Raw genomic sequence first — 18366 nt, 5'->3', positions numbered from 1 at the left:
GAGGCCTACAAAGAAAAGAACACAGTACCTACAGTGAAATATGGTGGAGTCCAATGATGTTGTGGGGTTGTTTTGCTTCCTCTGGCACTGAGTGCCTTGAATGTGTGCAAGGGATCATGAAATCTGAGGATTACCAATGGATTTTGGGTCGCACTGTACAGCCCATTGTCAGAAAGCTGGGTTTGTGTCTAAGGACTTGGGTCTTCCAGGAGGACAATGACCCCAAACATATGTCAAAAAGCACCCGGAAATGGATGGCAACAAAGCGCTGGAGAGTTCTGAAGTGGCAGCAATGAGTCCAGATCTAAATCCCATTGAACACCTGTGGAGAGATCTTAAAATTGCTACTGGAAAAAGGCGCCTTCCAATAAGAGAGACCGGGAGCAGTTTGCAAAGTAAGAGTGGTCCAACATTCCGGCTGAGAGGTGTAAGAAGCTTATTGATGATTATAGGAAGCGACTAATTTCAGTTATTTTTTCCAAAGGGTGTGCAACCAAATATTACGTTAAGGGTGCCAATAATTTTGTCCAGACCATTTTTGGAGTTTGGTGACATTATGTCCAATTTGCTTTTTCCCCTCTTTTTTGGTTTAGCTCCAATACACACAAAGGGAATAAACATGTGTATAGCAAAACATGTGTTACTGCAATCCTTTTCTGTGAGAAATACTTCATTTTCTAGAAAAATTTCAGGGGTGTCAACATTTACGGCCATGACTGTATATATAATTATGAAGACCAAATCAATACAGTTCTGGACTTTTAAATGCTTTTTTATTTTATGAAGTTACATCTGAATGTTATTTCCACCAGCAAACAGGATTTCTACTAAATTCTCTGTCTGTACTGGGATTAATAGAAGCAGAATAGATGTGACTTAGCGGCCCATTATAAACCTCCAGTCATCCACAATCAGATTATCCCAGGTTATTCACACATTTAATCAAAGTGATGGGCAAACACAAATTACAATCACAGCTAATCGGCGGGATTTCCTGCGGCCACCTATGATAACATTCTATGGGTAATGGAATTTAACAGAGGAAACACCAAAACAAATAAATATTGTCTATTCATGAATAAGAACATTACTTTCTTTTACAACTAAGATTTTTTGTCATGTTTCCCAAATTGCACATGTTCGATTGTTGTGAACCCCAGGTATAAAACTACTACACTATAAGGGTATATTCACACCCTGCCTTCAAATTGTTTTTATTTGGCTGCAATTTAGTGGTAACCATGGAAATAAACTACATTTGAATACAAAAAATAAAAATAAATCATAAAAATGTCTCCTATGTGACAAATAAACTGATATGATGGCATGAGGAACACTTGTGTCTGGTCTTGAGAACGACATGGGCTGCAAAGGATGAAGACAGTTTATACCTGAACATGGGTCTGTCTGGTATTCTGCAAACAGCCCCAAACCTGCAAGGTCTTAGTGGGAGAAAATTTACCATAACATATCAAATTTTTGTTGGCCCACTCTGTAGACATCTATTTTGGGCATCTTGGCCCTTTTGAGCTAAAGACAAGTTGCTGGTTGGCTGGACAGATCATTGGTGAATGGAGAATTATTTCCAGGCATTGGGGAAAAAGTATGCAGATTAAAGGGGTACTCCGTCCCTAGACATCTCATCCCCTATCAAAAGGATAGGGGATAAGATGTCTGATTGTGGGGTTCCCGCAGCTGGGACGCCCGCGATCTCTGTGCAATCGTTTAGAATGCTGGGTGTGGGCAGCCGGGGTTGTGACGTCACGGTCACGCCCCTTGTGGCATCACGCCACACCCCCTCAATGAAAGTCTATGGGACTTGTATTGAGGGGGTGTGGCCTGAAACCACAAGGGATGTGGTCGTGACGTCACGACCCATTGCTGCCCGCATCCAGCGTTCAGAAAAAAACGTTCCGAATGCTGGGGCAGCAGAGTACCCCTTTAGCTTTCCTCACTGAGTGTTAGTAACCCCCATCCCTGTTGTACAGCTATGTCATCTCTCCGGCCAACCAGTACTCTAGTAATAGGTGTTCTTCTCAATTTATTCTGGTCTCCTGGTTTTGGCGTATAAACATTAATGCAAAGTACTGCCATGTGAGAGTGGCCTAACACACGGTATCCATTTAGGAGATTTGGGGTAGATAACCATTTAAGTAGTTTTATTTTTGCTTATATAGTGCAGCATAGGCTAATATTAGATAACAAGGTAAAAGGTTCTTGTGTATGCCTTGTCATCACGCACCTGATGTGCCATCTACATCTGCCATCCGGGGTCTCTCCTTGCATCTATGGTGATGAGTATATACACCATAGTGTTGCATTATACACTGTGGCTATGTATCATTATTAGCCATTCTTTCTTCATTTGGCTATGCGCTGTACTTTTGTAGGGGCCAATATTGTATCTGTGGTGGTGTGGCATCTAGTAGCCCCACAGCTGGTAATGTGTCATTTTTATCTGGGTGACTACTGATAGTGTCTTATTTCTAAAATGGTACTATATTTGTCCCTTTATGAACCTAACTAATATTTGCATATGGACTAATGACATATTTATTAATAAATAGAGTTATTAATAATGGTGTAGTGTAATAAGGGAATAGGAGGAGCCTTATCATTCCCCATTACACATTTTTTTTAGACTTTAAGATTCAGAGCTTTTGACATGGTTGTTACCTGTGGGTTACTATTTTTGGTTTTTCCACCTGGTTGTCACTATGTATATTTAGGGGGGGCCTGGCCCTTTTTGTCCGTTTTGCTATTCTCAGCAATATCATATACACAACCCTAACTTGCACCTTTCGGTATCATTCTTTGGTTTCCTCATGAACCTGTGACTATTTGACAGGCAAAACGCGTCAGAAATGTTATTGTGGGACCGACCTTGTTTTTAAATTTCACTTAGTGTGTTCAGTTGTTGGTACTTGTTGTGATCACAGAGCTTTAGAGTATCTGTCCTAGCAATATTTCATCTTCTATTCTGTTTTTTTTTTCCCCCTCACCTAGTGGAGGTAAAGGCCTGTCAGGAGGTGGGTCCCTCAAAACGTAGGGACAGGGGGATGGGCGTCTGTAGTATTAGAGGGCACATTGTCCTTTTTCTTACAACAACTTTATTAGCATTACTGAATGAATATCAGCTCAATCCCCTCTACTATGAGATACCTCTCTGACACCTATTTATTCTCTATAGTATATTTCTTTTGTGATAATATCTACTATCTGAACCAATCATATTGGGATACTCCATAGCCTGTGCCACATGGTTTTTTTTGTTTGATATTTTTGATACACTATGCTGTTGGTGCATTTATGATTTTTTCATTATTTTGTTTACCAGAGGATTCTTATACATGGTTTAATAAAGGTTATGTGTTAATATATTGTGCTTACCAGCTTTAGCTGATGTGGCAGGCTTGGGTTTCTGATTCAGAACAAAACTGAAATTCTCATGCTTCCTACATTCCCCAAAAATCCTCTGGCTGTGCAGAAAGAGGAGTTTGTTCAATTCACCTATTGATACCAGCATAATCACCTGACTAAACTCCAGCAACCAGAAGCCTAAAGAGCTGAGACTCATAAATGGCGTGGCACTGCATTATTTCACTCTTATTCAGGGTAGGGTCACAAGTAACGGATCCACAGCATATTTTACAGAGCGGATCTGCTGATGACCCAACCCTATAGTGTGCCTCCAGCTGTGCCTGTCTGTTGGTAGCTGAAATCCTCTGGTATGAGCAGACACACATGGACCTGTGACGAACGCGCAGTGTACTCACAGTCATCATGGCCGCTCCCCCTGCTTCCTGAGCTAGGCTGAGAGCGGCCGCTATGGCTGTGAGTACACTGCGCCTACGCGATCCATGTGTGTCTGCTCGTAGTGACACATTTCCGCTATGAGTAGACAGGCACAGCAGGAGCCACACTATAGGGTCGAGTCATTGGCGGATCAGCAGTGTAAAATACGATGCGGATTCCTTACATGTGACCTTACCCTCAAATTACATTTGTTTTGGAGAAATATTGCCATCAAGCGTATGTGATTTGACTTATAATTGGAACTGAGATGTTTTATGAAGATTTGATGTCTCCAATCTGTGTTCACATGTTCAATTCTTACAGCATTGTTGAGACATTTCATTCATCATGTTTCTGTAGCGTTTTTTCTATACCAGGTTTCAGCACAGAGCGTTTTTTTTTTTTTTAATAGATGACAAGGTGAATCATGACATCACTGGTCAGTAGGAAGCAAGTGTTATCATTTTCTAAAAATCTGTAATGTTAAAAGGGTGCGTGACTGATCAGAACTAGGGTACATAGTAGATATACGGTTTTATCTTCTAGAGTTCCACAATTTATGATCACTCACTTGCAGTAAAATCCTGGAATATTCATCCCCACATCATCATAATATTGGGTAGGCTCACTATATAACCGTGAGCAGAACAAATCCCAGTTTGATTTTGAGATCCTTTGTATTGCAGGTTTGACAGGTTTATATAATAGCGCACTTAAGTATTATTATACAAACCAGAAAGTGACAGATCCTTGGGGAAATGTGAGAGCAGAAAATAATCATACACTGGAAATAAATCACGTAGGCAGCTCTGAATAAAAATATATGTTATTTTCTGCCTCTGCTTCTACCTGTAATTGTCGGAATTTTTGGAATTTCAAATTTATACTCAGTTTTAAAGCAAAGCGTGCCTTATATATAGAACATCTGCACATCTGAAACCTACATACTAATAATAGTAACTAAAGTATAAAATAGTAAATCTAAATCTGCTGCTGCTAAAACCAGGCAGTGCCGACATCTTGTCCTAGGTATGGTTCCATCATATCCCTAGCAATACCCATCCACCTATACACCCATTAATGCCCAGAGTATAATCAGATGTAAAGGGGTGAAGGATATGCTTTATTAGGCCACATAAGTACAAATCCTCAAGACCATTTAGCATTATATATCAGGACATTTTTTATTGCTATACAATATGGTGGAGATTTATCAAAACCTGTCCAGAGAGAAAAGTTGCTGAGTTGCCCTTAGCAACCAATCAGATCGCTTATTTCATTTTTCTGAGGCCTTTTAAAAATAAAACATGAAAGTAGCAATCTGATTGGTTGCTATGGGCAACTCAGCAACTTTTCCTCTGGACAGGTTTTTTATAAATCTCCCCCCTATGTCTGTATTACAACAGTAAGACAAAAAATAAATAAAAAGGACCAATATTGTACATGTTCCATACACACAGACACTTTAAAGGAGTTCTCTAAGCTAAAACTTTTAACCCCCGCTGTGCCCGGGCTGTAAACTATACATAATAAACTTTCACTTACCTGCCTACGATCCCCCGTTGTTCCGATATTGCCGTCCCGTTCTCCGGTCCCGTTCTCTTCCACTTCATGCAGGTCCGTGACTTCACTCTGCGCTCAGCCTATCAGCGGCCGCATCTTTTTTGCAATTTTTATTTTTAGCCAAATGTTTTTTAATCTATACTTAAAGGGGTATTCCAGGAAAAAACTTTTTTATATATATCAACTGGCTCCAGAAAGTGAAACAGATTTGCAAATTATTTCTATTAAAAAATCTTAATCCTTTCAGTACTTATGAGCTTCTGAAGTTAAGGTTGTTCTTTTCTGTCTAAGTGCTCTCTGATGACACCTGTCTCGGGAAACGCCCAGTTTAGAAGAGGTTTGTTATGGGGATTTGCTTCTAAACTGGGCGTTTCCCGAGACACGTGTCATCAGTAGTGTTGAGCGGCATAGGCCATATTCGAATTTGCGATATTTCGCAAATATATGGACGAATATTCGTCATATATTCGCTAAATTCGTATATTCGTAATATTCGCGTTTTATTTTCGCATATGTGAAAATTCACGTATGCGAAAATTAGCATATGCGAAAATTAACATAAACCAAATTTAGCACAAGCGTAAATTCGCATATGCAAATTTTCGCATATGTGAAAATTCGCACGCCAGTCTCACACAGTAGTATTAGAGCCTTCTTTACACCACACAAGCTGGAAGCAGAGAGGGGTGATCACTGTGATGTTTACTGTGAAAAAAAAAAAATGAAAAAAAAAAAAAAAAGAATATTCGTAATTACGAATATATAGTGCTATATTCGATATTCGCAAATAAAATTCGCATTGCGAATATTCGCGAGCAACACTAGTCATCAGAGAGGATTTAGACAGAAAAGAACAACCTTAACTTCAGAAGCTCATAAGTACTGAAAGGATTAAGATTTTTTTATAGAAGTAATTTACAAATCTGTTTAACTTTCTGGAGCCAGTTGATATATAAAAAAAAGTTTTTTCCTGGATAACCCCTTTAACATTTAAATAAGGTATCAACATGTTACCTTGTACTTTTCCCATTTTTATTTGGCCCACATACCTTAATCTGTTTTGTGTGTTTGCCTCTCATTTTCCTATCTTTAATTGGATGCTTCTGTCATCATCTTGGCACTACTGCTTTGTGTGACACATTTCATTTCGTGCTACAGATTTAAACCCGTGCGACACAAAAAAAATAAATAAATAAATAGACGGGCGACAGATTAGTAAATCAGGGAGAGAAAAAAAAACGGGTAAAATGAAAAACACTCCACAATAAACACTCGGGTTTTAGGAAATGAGGGCCATTATCTTTATTCTGTATTTTATTCAGTCCATACGATTAACATGATTAATTCTAACTTTTTGTATGAAAATTAGTATGCTTAACATTTGTCCTCTTCTTACCCCTATAACTTTTTTATTTTTAAGGGATATATGAGGACTCATAGGGACGTATGAGGACTCATTTTTTGCACTGTGATCTGTAGTTTTTTTTAAAAGTTTATTTCTGTTTTGATGACACCTTTTGATTGTGTTTTATTCAGTATATTCTAAAATATGAAGTGACCAAAAATATGCATTTCTGGACTTTGGAATTTTTGATAAGATACTCCTTTGACTGTGTGGTTTAACCCCTTAAGGACCCATATAACATTCCTTGAGGGGTGTAGTTTTCAAAATGTTCACCCGCAGAGTACTTTACATCCACATATAGGGTATGTTCTTACTTAGAAATGGGATTACAAATTTTGGGAGACTTTTTTTTTCCTATTTTCCTTTGTAAAATGAAAAATTTTCATCCAACTTTAACGAAAATTCATTAGACACCTGTGGGGTGTTAAGGCGCACTATACTCCTTGTTATGTTCCATGAGGGGTGTAGTTTCCAAAATTGGGTCACATGTGGCTATTTTTCTTTTGCGTTTATGTCAGAACCGCCATAAAATCAGCCACCCCTGTGCAAATCACCAATTTAGGCCTCAAATGTACATGGTGCACTCTCAGTCCTGAGCCTTGATGTGCGTCCACAGAGCATTTTACGTCCACATATGGGCTTTTTCCGTACTCAGGAGAAATTGCCTTACAAATTTTGGGGGTCTTTTTTTCTTTTTACCTCTTGTGAAAATTAAAAGTATGGGACGACACTTATGTTAGTGTAAATTTTTTTTTTTTTTTACACTAAGGCTGGTGTAGACCCCAATTTTTCCTTTTCATAAGGGGTAAAAGGAGAAAAAGCCCCCAAAATTTGTAACGCAATTTCTCCCGAGTACGGAAATACCCCATTTGTGACCCTTAACTGTTTCCTTGAAATATGACAGGGCTCCGAAGTGAGAGAGCACCATGCACATTTGAGGAATAAATTAGGGATTGCATAGGGGTGGACATAGGGGTATTCTATGCCAGTGATTCCCAAACAGGGTGCTTCCAGCTGTTGCTAAACTCCCAGCATGCCTAGACAGTCAGTGGCTGTCCAGAAATGCTAGGAGTTGTTGCTTTGCAACAGCTGGAGGCTCCGTTCTGGAAACACGATACGTTTTTCATTTTTATTGGGGGGGACCATGTAAGGGGGTGTATAAATAGTGTTTTACCCTTTATGTGTTAGTGTAGTGTAGTGTTTTTAGGGTACATTCACACAGGAGGGTTTTATACAGTGAGTTTCCTGCAAGGACTTTGCGCTGCTGGGGAAAATTTGCCGCATCTCAAACTTGAAGCAGGAAACTCACTGTAAACCTGCCTGTGTGAATGTACCCTAGTTCTGTTATCTAACTCAGTATTTCCCAACTAGTTTGCCTCCAGCTGTTGCAAAACTACAAATCCCAGCATGTATTGATCACCAAAGGGCATGCTGGGAGATGTAGTTATCTGTAGTTAGCTGGAGGTACGCAACTACTACTCCCAGCATGGCAAGAAAGCCATTTGCTGTTCGTGCATGCTGGGAGTTGTAGTTTTGCAAGATTTAGAGGGCCACAGTTTAGAAACCGCCGCATAGTGATCTCCAAACTGTGGCCCTCCAGACGTTGCAAAACTACAAATCCCAGCATGCCCAAACAGCAAACAGCTGTCTGGGCATGCTGAGAGTTGTAGTTTTGCCACACCAGGAGGATTACAGTTTAGAGACCACTGTATAGTGGTCTCAAACTGTAGCCCTCCAGATGTTGCTAGGCAACTCACTGGCTTCCGTAGTCTACATCAGGGAGCCAGCCGCACGTCATCGCCGCCGATCGTTGCCTGCGCCGCCGCCGATGGTACGAGACCTCCGGCTTTGGTCACAGGACGGTGTGGGGGCAGAACGGGGCAACTGAACTTTAACCCCCCTTGCCCCCGATCTGCTATTAGTCGGTTTCTTCTGACGACCAATAGCAGGGATAGGAGGGGTGGCACCACTGCCACCTCACTCCTATCCCTTTAGGGGGATCGTGGGTGTCTTGGACACTCCCGATCCCCCTTATTTTTTGGGTCACCGGAAACCCATATGACCTGGAATCGCCGCAGATTGCCGGTCTGAATTGACCGTCGATCGCAGACATGGGGGGTCTCAGAACCCCCCAGGTCGATATGCCAGGATGCCTGCTGAACAAATCCTACGCTGCATTCACGTTGCCTTTGTGTTTACACGGTGAGCGGCGGGGACCCGAAGAACGCAGGGCATACCCATACGCCCTGAGTCCTTAAGGACTCGGAAATGGGGGCATATGGATACACCCTGCGTCCTTAAGGGGTTAAAGGGGTAGTCCAGTGGGGAAAAACTTATCCTCTATCCTGAGGATAGGGGATAAGTTTCAGATCGCGGGAGGTCCGACCGCTGGGGCCCCCCGCAATCTCCTGTATGGGTCCCCGACTCGCTGGCCAGATAGCGCGTGATGACCACTGCACGAAGCGGCGGCCGACACGCCCCCTCAATACAACTCTATGGCAGAGCCGGAGATTGCCGAAGGCAGCTTCATCACTGGTCAACACGCCCCCTTACCACAGGCTGTCGGGGCCCCGTACAGGAGATCGCGGGGGGGGGGGGGGCCCCAGCGGTCGGACTCCCCACGATCTGAAACTTTTCCCCTATCCTTGGGATAGGGGATAAGTTTTTCACCACTGGATATCTCCTTTAATTATATTTTAACAGTTCGGACATTTACGCACGCAGCGATAACACATATGTTTATGTTTCATTTTTCTTATTTGAAAAATGGGAAAAGTGGGGTGATTTTAATATTTTTTTATTTTTACTTTACACTTTTTTTTTGTCCCAACAGGGGACTATAACATGTAATCTTTAGATTGCATACACTGATCAATGTTGCTCAATAGAACAGCATTGATCAGCGTTATCTGAGCTCTATTGCTCCAGCCTGCCAAGGCTGACAGGAGCTTTAGACCACCGATCGGACAGTGAGGAGGAAGGTAAGAGACCTCCCACCATCCTCTCAGCTGATCGGGATGCCGCAGTTACGCTGTGGCAGTCCAGATCAGCCTGCCAAGCTAGTTGGGAACTTTGATTGCGGCGTCTAAAGGGTTAATGACAGACATCATTACGATCGGTGATGTCCGATACTAGCTGTATACTGGGTATTACATGATCTCAGCTCTCTGGGAGCCCACAGTGGACGTAAATATATGTCCATTTGCGGGAAGGGGGTTAAAAGTGTATGATGGCATCCCGTTTTACCCTGAGCTGGATGATCTAACTTTAAGGCTAGGTTTACACTACGGAATTTCTGCCTGCAATTCTACTTTGAAATTGCAGGCAGAAATTGTGCTTGCTAAAATGCATTATGCTTGTGAATGGGTTTTCCATTCACAAATTCACACTTTGGAATTTTTGAAGCGGAATTGGTGAACTGAAAATCCGTTTCAGGTGGAAATACTCGTGGAACACTTTGCAGTCTATTGGGTCCCTTACTGGCCGCACTCGGAATCTCCGGGCAGATATTTTCCATCTGGAGATTCCGCAGTGTGAACCTAGCCTTACAGAAATTTTTAAGTGGGCATAGTAAGGGGGGAGACTCACTATTTGACTTATCTTCTATGGCTTTCTGTTACAAACTGATTTAAATAGATTTGTCTCAAAAGACGAGAAATCAAATTGCGCAGTAATGAAAAGTTCAAAGCCTTAGGCAACAGTGAAATCCATTCATCATAAAGAGACACATTAGTCAAATTCCCCACATGTGATAAATTGCCAGTGTTGGAGAACAGCCCCCTTGTGTAGGAACAAAGGAAGCACAATATCCTGGCTGCTTTCTAATATTATATAGTGCTGCGATATGTTGCATTTGTTGCTCTCAAAACATGTTTTGACAATTGGGGTATTATATGTGAGTGGACACCTTTAAGAAACACCTGTAGTAGGGTTTTATAAGAGGTAGACCAGCCTTTCCAACCAGGGTGCCTTCAGCTGTTGCAAAACTACAATTCTCAGCAAGCCCGTACAGCCAAAGGGAGATTGGGGAGATTTACTAAAACTGAAGTTTTACGTTTGTGGTTAAGTTCTAGTGGCCGTAACATTCGGCTGATTAGTTCAAGGAGTTATCCAGAATAATAGAAAAAAAAGAAACCTAATTTCTTCCAAAAACAGCACCACACCTTGAGTTGCATGTGGTATTTCAACATTGCTCGATTAACTTCATTGGAACTGAGCTGCAATACACACAACCTAACAACTGGAGAGGTGTTTTTTTTTTCTTTTTAACAAATTAGCTGTTTTTCTAATCCTGGATAACCCCTTTAAGGCTTGGGTCACACTACATTCCTGCCTCATGTAAAGTGTATCAGTCAGCATCCCGCCAAAAACGGAATGTGGATGTATACCATTAACGGGAGCATCGGACCCCATTCACTTCTATGGCCAAACAGAGCCACCTAGTGACTGTTCAGGATGTATCTGCTATTTTAGCAGACTCATAAACAGGGGGCTATTGTGCTTTTGAAATATCGGCTGCGTCCAGAATGGAGTTACTAGGTGACTATGTTCGGCCATAGAAGTAAATGGGGTCCATTTTCGGAGGGATGTCGACTTATATGATTAATAGGGACAGGAACATAGTGTGAACCTACCCTAAGAGGCTACGGTGTATAAATCAGGTGTTGCTGCGCCTACCCCACATGCTGCAAATTGAAATGTACATTAGCTCCGAGCTGATGTAGATTTCAGTCCTGGCACCTTTTACACCAAGTCCTGTCCACTTTTCAAAAATAGTCTCAACTGGCATAAGAAGTCAAAAAGTCATATATTTTTGTGCATTCAAGTGAGTAGTAGCTTATATAAAATTCAGATTATGAACATAAAAACATACAAAATATTAAAAGATACAAAGAAACATACATTTCAAAACATACTATGAAAGTAGCAAATAAAAAAAAAACTGGCAATTGTCAATGAGATGCTGATCAATACTGATCACGGCATATGTGGGGGCTTTGTATGGGATCCAATGAGCCAGGATGGTGGCCAGAGGTCTCCTTTAGAGATGAGCGAACTTACAGTAAATTCGATTCGTCACAAACTTATCGGCTCGGCAGTTGATGACTTATCCTGTGTAAATTAGTTCAGCCTTCAGGTGCTCCGGTGGGCTGGAAAAGGTGGATACAGTCCTAGGAAAGAGTCTCCTAGGACTGTATTCACCTTTTCCAGCCCACCGGAGCACCTGAAAGCTGAACTAATTTACGCAGGAAAAGTCATCAACTGCCGAGCCGAGAAGTTCGTGACAAATTGAATTTACTGTAAGTTCGCTCATCTCAAGTCTCCTTACCAGCCTCCGGCTACTCTCAGAGCATCTTCTTCTCTGGTCTGCCCATGATGGCATTTAGTGGCCATCTCCTTAATGACACCATGATATGTATACATTTCATAAGTCGTTATAGGGGTTAAAATAATATGCATTCCTAAACATATACAAAAGGCTGGGTTCACATTGTGTTTTGTGTTAACAATTCCCTGGTTTCTGTTTTATTATGCATTTCTTTACTTGAAGTCAATAGGAAACAGACTCTGTTATATGGCATACAGCAGAATCAGTTTTTAGCATCAGTTTAATGTATTCTTTTTTCTATCCTTTTGAAGAGTATAAAATGTATACATGTAAACACAAAGGCAACGTGAATGCAGCATAGGATTTGTTTTACCTGTGGGTGTTTGATGTGAATTCCTCCTTACTCCTCCCATAAATTCTTGGTTAACACCTCCAGCTCGAGTATAGTTAACCATTAGAACAAATGCCGGAAATAGAAGACTTATCCTATACTTACAACATGGAACCTGAGAGAAGTGACAGCATGTCGGCCAGGCCGGCTGTTGATGCATCTATTACAGAGGAAAGACAAGAGGACATAGATACTTTGTTTTCACAATGCAAGATTTCTGACACATTTCAAGTCTTGAGTGGTGAAGAAATTGAATGTAAATACTTACATTTGGCTGAAAAGGAGGTGAAACTTTTCTGGAGTCAAACTTATTTAAAATTGTATAAAGATTGCGGACATTCCCCACTGAGTTTTCACTGTTACTTGGAGCAATATAGTAAAGATGTGGACTTTATCCATGAATGTCAACAAGCCCAAGACAACAAGCAAGCTGAACATCTGATGGATCTAGTGCTTCGTAAAACAGAAAAGGAACACATGGAGACACTTGCTGAATTAGGAAAAGTCACAGACATCATAAAATCATGTCTCACTCCGGGCAAATTTCAACAATTTATGGAAAAGGTTAAATTGATAATTGAGCCTATTGGGGATAAAATCAAGGAGTGTGAATGTGAAAAATTCCTTCAGGTTAAAGAAAAGGGTCATGTGTTTTCATGGAGCACTTTTGACCAGAAAGATAATACCCAAAATGAGGACTCAGGATTAGACTCCAGTCAATTTGAGGACATTACCCTTCAACAACAAAATAAGAACTGGGCAGATGCAGAGAGTGGTCCCACAGAAGCCTCCTCGCTTCCTCTAGAAGGCATGTACATGGTGGCTGATGTGCCCTGGAACAGGTAGGACATACTCTGAGGTTTGTTCTCCAATACAGTCAATATATCAAATTTGGTAAAATTTGACTGATGTACTGGGGCCCATCATGCTTTATCATAAGCCAACAATAACAAAAGACAGGCACCACTGCAATAACAAACCAAAAAAAGGGGGGGGAGGGTGCTGCCAGTGGCTACATGTAGGACTATGGAAAAAAAAGAAAATAGCTAGCCACTATGAATGGACCCACACCACAATGTATACAGTAAAACGTTCATATCTTTATTGAATCACACCAAATGTAGCACAACCATTTAAAACCACTTAAGAACAAGCAAGAGACAGAAATCGAGGTGGAGGATTATAATCCCTATAACCACCAACTCCTCCCTGGTAAGCACAATAAGCCTGTGGCAAAGGTCCCTGGAATAAAGGGTCAAGGTAGGAGATCCTGCATATAGATAATGGCTAAGCATGAGTAATAATAAACAATCACACAACCAAATATGGCTAAGCAACTGCCGCCATCAGCCAGTAGTGCTAAACTATAGTAACAGCCCAGTCCTGACAACAATCAAAAATACCAGGGACACAGCAACTCCACGCATTCCGCTGTCCTGCACGACAGCTTCCTCAGGAGTGAATAATGCTACATGATGTTAAGTATAAATATAATAGCCCTCATTTACTAATGTCAACCTGACTTTTTTTGTCGGGTTGTGCGACCAAATTTGTGTCGCATAGCCCATGCGACACAAATTTGGTCGCACAACCCAACAAAATATATCATCACTCCGAGTGTTTTTTAAACCCGTCAAAATGGGCGTGGTTATCACAAAAAGGGGCGTGTCCCCGACAAAAAAAAAAAAGAAAAACACTCGGAGTATGAATTTTTCTTCACCAAAACCCGACAGCTCAGAGCTGTCGGGAAATTATTGAAAACCGAGTGAATCCTATCCCCATCACGGAACAGGGACTAGTACAGGGACTAGGGGGTTGATCGCATCGAGTCTCAATTCTGAGACCCGATCCGATCAAAAGTTATTAAGCAGGGGAGCGGGTGGCATGCTTCGCTCCCCAGCGATGTACGATGTATTTTACTTTCATTTTCAAATTCTCCGCCAGCATCCCTGAATGGAAGGGAATGAAGAGCCATTCAGGGATCCCGGCGGGGTTCTAAAATAGAAGAGCTGCAGTAGGGAAAGATATATAGAATCGCTGGGGGGAATGTATATGTCCCCACAGCTTCCATATATCTTGCCCTCTGCTTCGCTATATGTCTTGTCCACTGCCACGCTATCATATGCCCCCCCGCAGTGTATGTGTATATATATGCCCCCTGCACAGCGCTATCATATACCCCCCTCAGCACATGTGTGTGTGTGTATATATATATGCCCCCGCACAGCACTATCATATATCCACCGACGCGCATATATATGTATATATGTATATATATATATATATATATATATATACCCCCCCGCACAGCTCTATCATATATCTACCGCAGCGCATGTGTATATATATATATGCCCCCCGCACAGCGCTATCATATACACACCGCAGCGCATGTAGATATATATTATATATGCCCCCCACACAGCGCATCTATACACATATGCCTCTGAAACGTTATCAATGACTAATGCTTGTCATTGATAGCGCTTCAGAGGCATATGTGTATAGAAGCGAAGTGGGGACCAGACATATAGCGTTATCTGGTCCCCACTTCGCTTCTATACACAATCCACAGCTGCCCCATCGCCTCCCCCATCCCCGGTGTTATAATTACCTGTTCCTGGGGTCCGCGATCCTTCTGGCTCCGGCGCTGTTGCTGTGCGCTGTCACTGTGCGCACTGACGGTGACGTCGCATTGGGGACATCACTCGTCATTGTGCAGCGCACAGCGCCGGAGCCAATGTCAAATAACAGGAAGTGGGGCACCTATACAATACAGATGGAGCCAGATGTGCGGCAACATGACAAGTAGCAACCCTGATAGAAATGGGGCCAAACTGTGGGTCAACCCAATAAATAATCCTGAATTACTGACTATGGGAGAGATTTATCAAAACCTGTGCAGAGGAAAAGTTGACCAGTTGCCCATAGCAACCAATCAGATTGCTTCTTTCCTTATTAAAAGGCCCCTGAAAAATGAAAGAAGCAATCTGATTGGTTGCTATGGGCAACTGGTTAACCTTTCCTCTGCATAGGTTTTGATACAATTCCCCCTATATCCTTACACATTGAGCAACCAGGTAAAAATTAAAGTAAAAATGACAGCATAAATAGAAATAAATCTGTCACTCTATATTCCCTCAACGTATAAGAAGTGACATGCTACCACTCATCCATTATGAGTAACAAGTGTGCACCAAATTGTGTTATATATTTATGTCTATAACGACATATATACAGCATATCCATGAATAATCACCAAATACCATAATAGATAAGACAGATAGCATAGAAAGAAGAAAAATAAAATAACAATAGCATATAACTATTGGAAGATGCATCTCTCGGATGCCTCAAAAAGACGCATCACCAAAGGGACTCCCAAATACACCATCCGAATAAATAAAAACATAGACATACACTGTGAATAATAATATTAACAATGTGACACTAAATGTATATGAAAATAGCAGATGATCAGGTCTTGATCCCTAATGGATTATAGCACCAGACAGAATGGCTTCCAATGTGTCCACTTTAGATGAAAGATATATAAACAGTCTGTCACATGAGTCTATAGAAATAAATAATGCAAAAAAACAAATTATAATACCGCTACAACAATGTGAACCCCAGAGGAAAAAAACAAAACACTGATAGTGTTGTGAAAAAATGTGAAGCAGCGTGTATGGGCGCAAAGTCAGTCACCTGAACTATGTGAAATTATATGGGTACATTTTATATCATTTCACATCGTTCACATTCCGGTGCTCAGTCCTTGACTTAGCGCCCACACACGCTGCTTCACATTTTTTCATTACACTATCAGTGTTTTTTTTTTTTTTCCTTTGGGGTTCACATTGTTGTAGCGGTATTATAATTAGTTTTTCACATTATTTATTTTTCTAGACTCATGCGACAGACTGGTTATATATCTTTTGTCTAAAGTGCACATCTGGCTCCATTTGTATTGTATAGGTGCCCCACTTCCTGTTATTTGACGTAGCACACTTTTGCTCTGCCTGCCTCACTTCCGGTCACGTACCATCTGAATTATAGAGGTGCCCCACCTCCGGTCACTTGGTTTAGCACACTCTTCCACTGTCTGCCTCACTTCCGGTCACGTACCATCTGAATTATAGAGGTGCCCCACCTCCGGTCACTTGGTTTAGCACACTCTTCCACTGTCTGCCTCACTTCCGGTCAGGTACCATCTGAATTATAGAGGTGCCCCACCTCCGGTCACTTGGTTTAGCACACTCTTCCACTGTCTGCCTCACCTCCGGTCACGTGTAGCGTGATGCGGTGTTCATGAACGGACTGTGTTGGTTGATTGGCTGGCCTCCATGTACGCTTGCGCGCATTATGCGAATTATGGGGGAGATTTATGAAAACCTGTCCAGAGGAAAAGTTGCTGAGTTGCCCATAGCAACCAATTAGATTGCTTCTTTCATTTTACATAGGCCTTTTCAAAACTGAAAGAAGTGATCTGATTGGTTGCTATGGGCAACTCAGCAACTTTTCCTCTGGACAGGTTTTGATAAATCTCCCCCTATGTCATTTCCGGTCCTGTCACATGGTGCGGACCTCCTGGCTGACTCATGCCTTACGGCAGTGAGTGAGTCACATGGCTCACAGGACTAGTATGTTGTGCACACAGGTGAGACTTTTATAGGAGCTCATTGTTTTATTTACCCAACATGCAATACACACAGGTACATCTAGTCTACAGGTATATTTATACTTCACATCATGTAGCATTATTCACTCCCGAGGAAGCTGTTGTACAAGACAACGGAACACGTGTAGCTGCTGTGTCCCCCCCCCCTTGGTTGGTGAGGGTGTCCCTGGTATTTTTGATTGTTGTCAGGACTGGGCTGTTACTAAAGTTTAGCATTACTGGCTGATGGTGGCAGTTGCTTGGACATATTTGGTTGTGTGATTATTATTACTCATGCTTATCCATTATCTATATGCAGGATCTCCTACCGTGACCCTTTATTCCAGGGACCTATGCCACAGGCTTATTGGAGGGGATTTATCAAACTCTGTGCAGAGGAAAAGTTGTCCAGTTACCCATAGCAACCAATCAGCTCACTTCTTTCATTTTTATCAATGCCTCTGTAAAATTAAAGAAGCAATCTGATTGGTTGCTATGGGCAACTTTTTGTTTGCGCAGGTTTTGATAAATCTCCGCCATTGTGCTTACCAGGGACATGTTGGTAGTTATAGGGATTATAATCCTCCACCTTGATTTCTATCTCTTACTTGGTTTTAAGTGGTTTTAAATGATTGTGCTACATTTTGTATGATTCAATAAAGATATTAACTTTTTACTGTATACATTGTGGTGTGCGTCCTTTCATAGCGGCTAGCTCTTTTCTTTTTTTGCTCTCTTATCATAAGCCAAGTCTAGGGCATTAAGATGGCTTAGAAGCAAAACTTCTGCTAATAAAAGGGAAAGGAGTAGGGTAATGTCCTTTTGATGACAGGACAATTTTAACTTCAAGAGACTGTGAAGCAATAGGGTACTACTGAGGTGTAGTGTTGAGCGGCATAGGCCATATTCGAATTTGCGAATATTCGCGAATATATGGACGAATATTCATCATATATTCGCGCATATTCGCATATTCGTAATATTCTCGATTTATTTTCGCATATGTGAAAATTCGCGTATGCGAAATCAGCATATGCGGAAATTAACATATACAAAATTAACATAAGCGAAAATTCGCATATACGAAAATTTGCATATGCAAATTTTCGCATATGCGAACATTCGCACACCAGTCTCACACAGTAGTATTAGAGCCTTCTTTACACCACACAAGCTGGAAGCAGAGAGGGATGATCACTGTGATGTGTAATGTGAAGAAAAAA

General features: G+C 41.4%; 1 protein-coding gene across 11 annotated transcripts in view; it reads right to left on the bottom strand.

The window, feature by feature from the left end:
• LOC130355477 (extracellular superoxide dismutase [Cu-Zn]-like) overlaps window positions 1-16892 on the bottom strand; it is a 76284-nt gene extending 59392 nt beyond the window's left edge. For 2 of the 11 annotated variants that reach the window (XR_008888560.1, XM_056555687.1), the window contains exons 1-3: window positions 16529-16594; window positions 12466-12643; window positions 6408-6510 (exon numbers count right to left, since the gene is read on the bottom strand). Coding sequence is in view for 4 of the 11 variants with exons in the window: in XM_056555667.1 (XP_056411642.1) it covers window positions 12589-12617 (29 nt within the window). In the remaining 7 variants the exon portion in view is untranslated. The other 9 variants (XM_056555702.1, XM_056555695.1, XM_056555728.1 and 6 more) reach the window with 9 other exon arrangements.
• Window positions 16893-18366: the final 1474 nt, after the last annotated feature.

The sequence above is a fragment of the Hyla sarda genome, chromosome 1 (genome assembly GCF_029499605.1).
Source record: "Hyla sarda isolate aHylSar1 chromosome 1, aHylSar1.hap1, whole genome shotgun sequence".
Taxonomy (NCBI): Eukaryota; Metazoa; Chordata; class Amphibia; order Anura; family Hylidae; genus Hyla; species Hyla sarda.
This window is presented reverse-complemented; position numbering and strand designations above follow the sequence as displayed.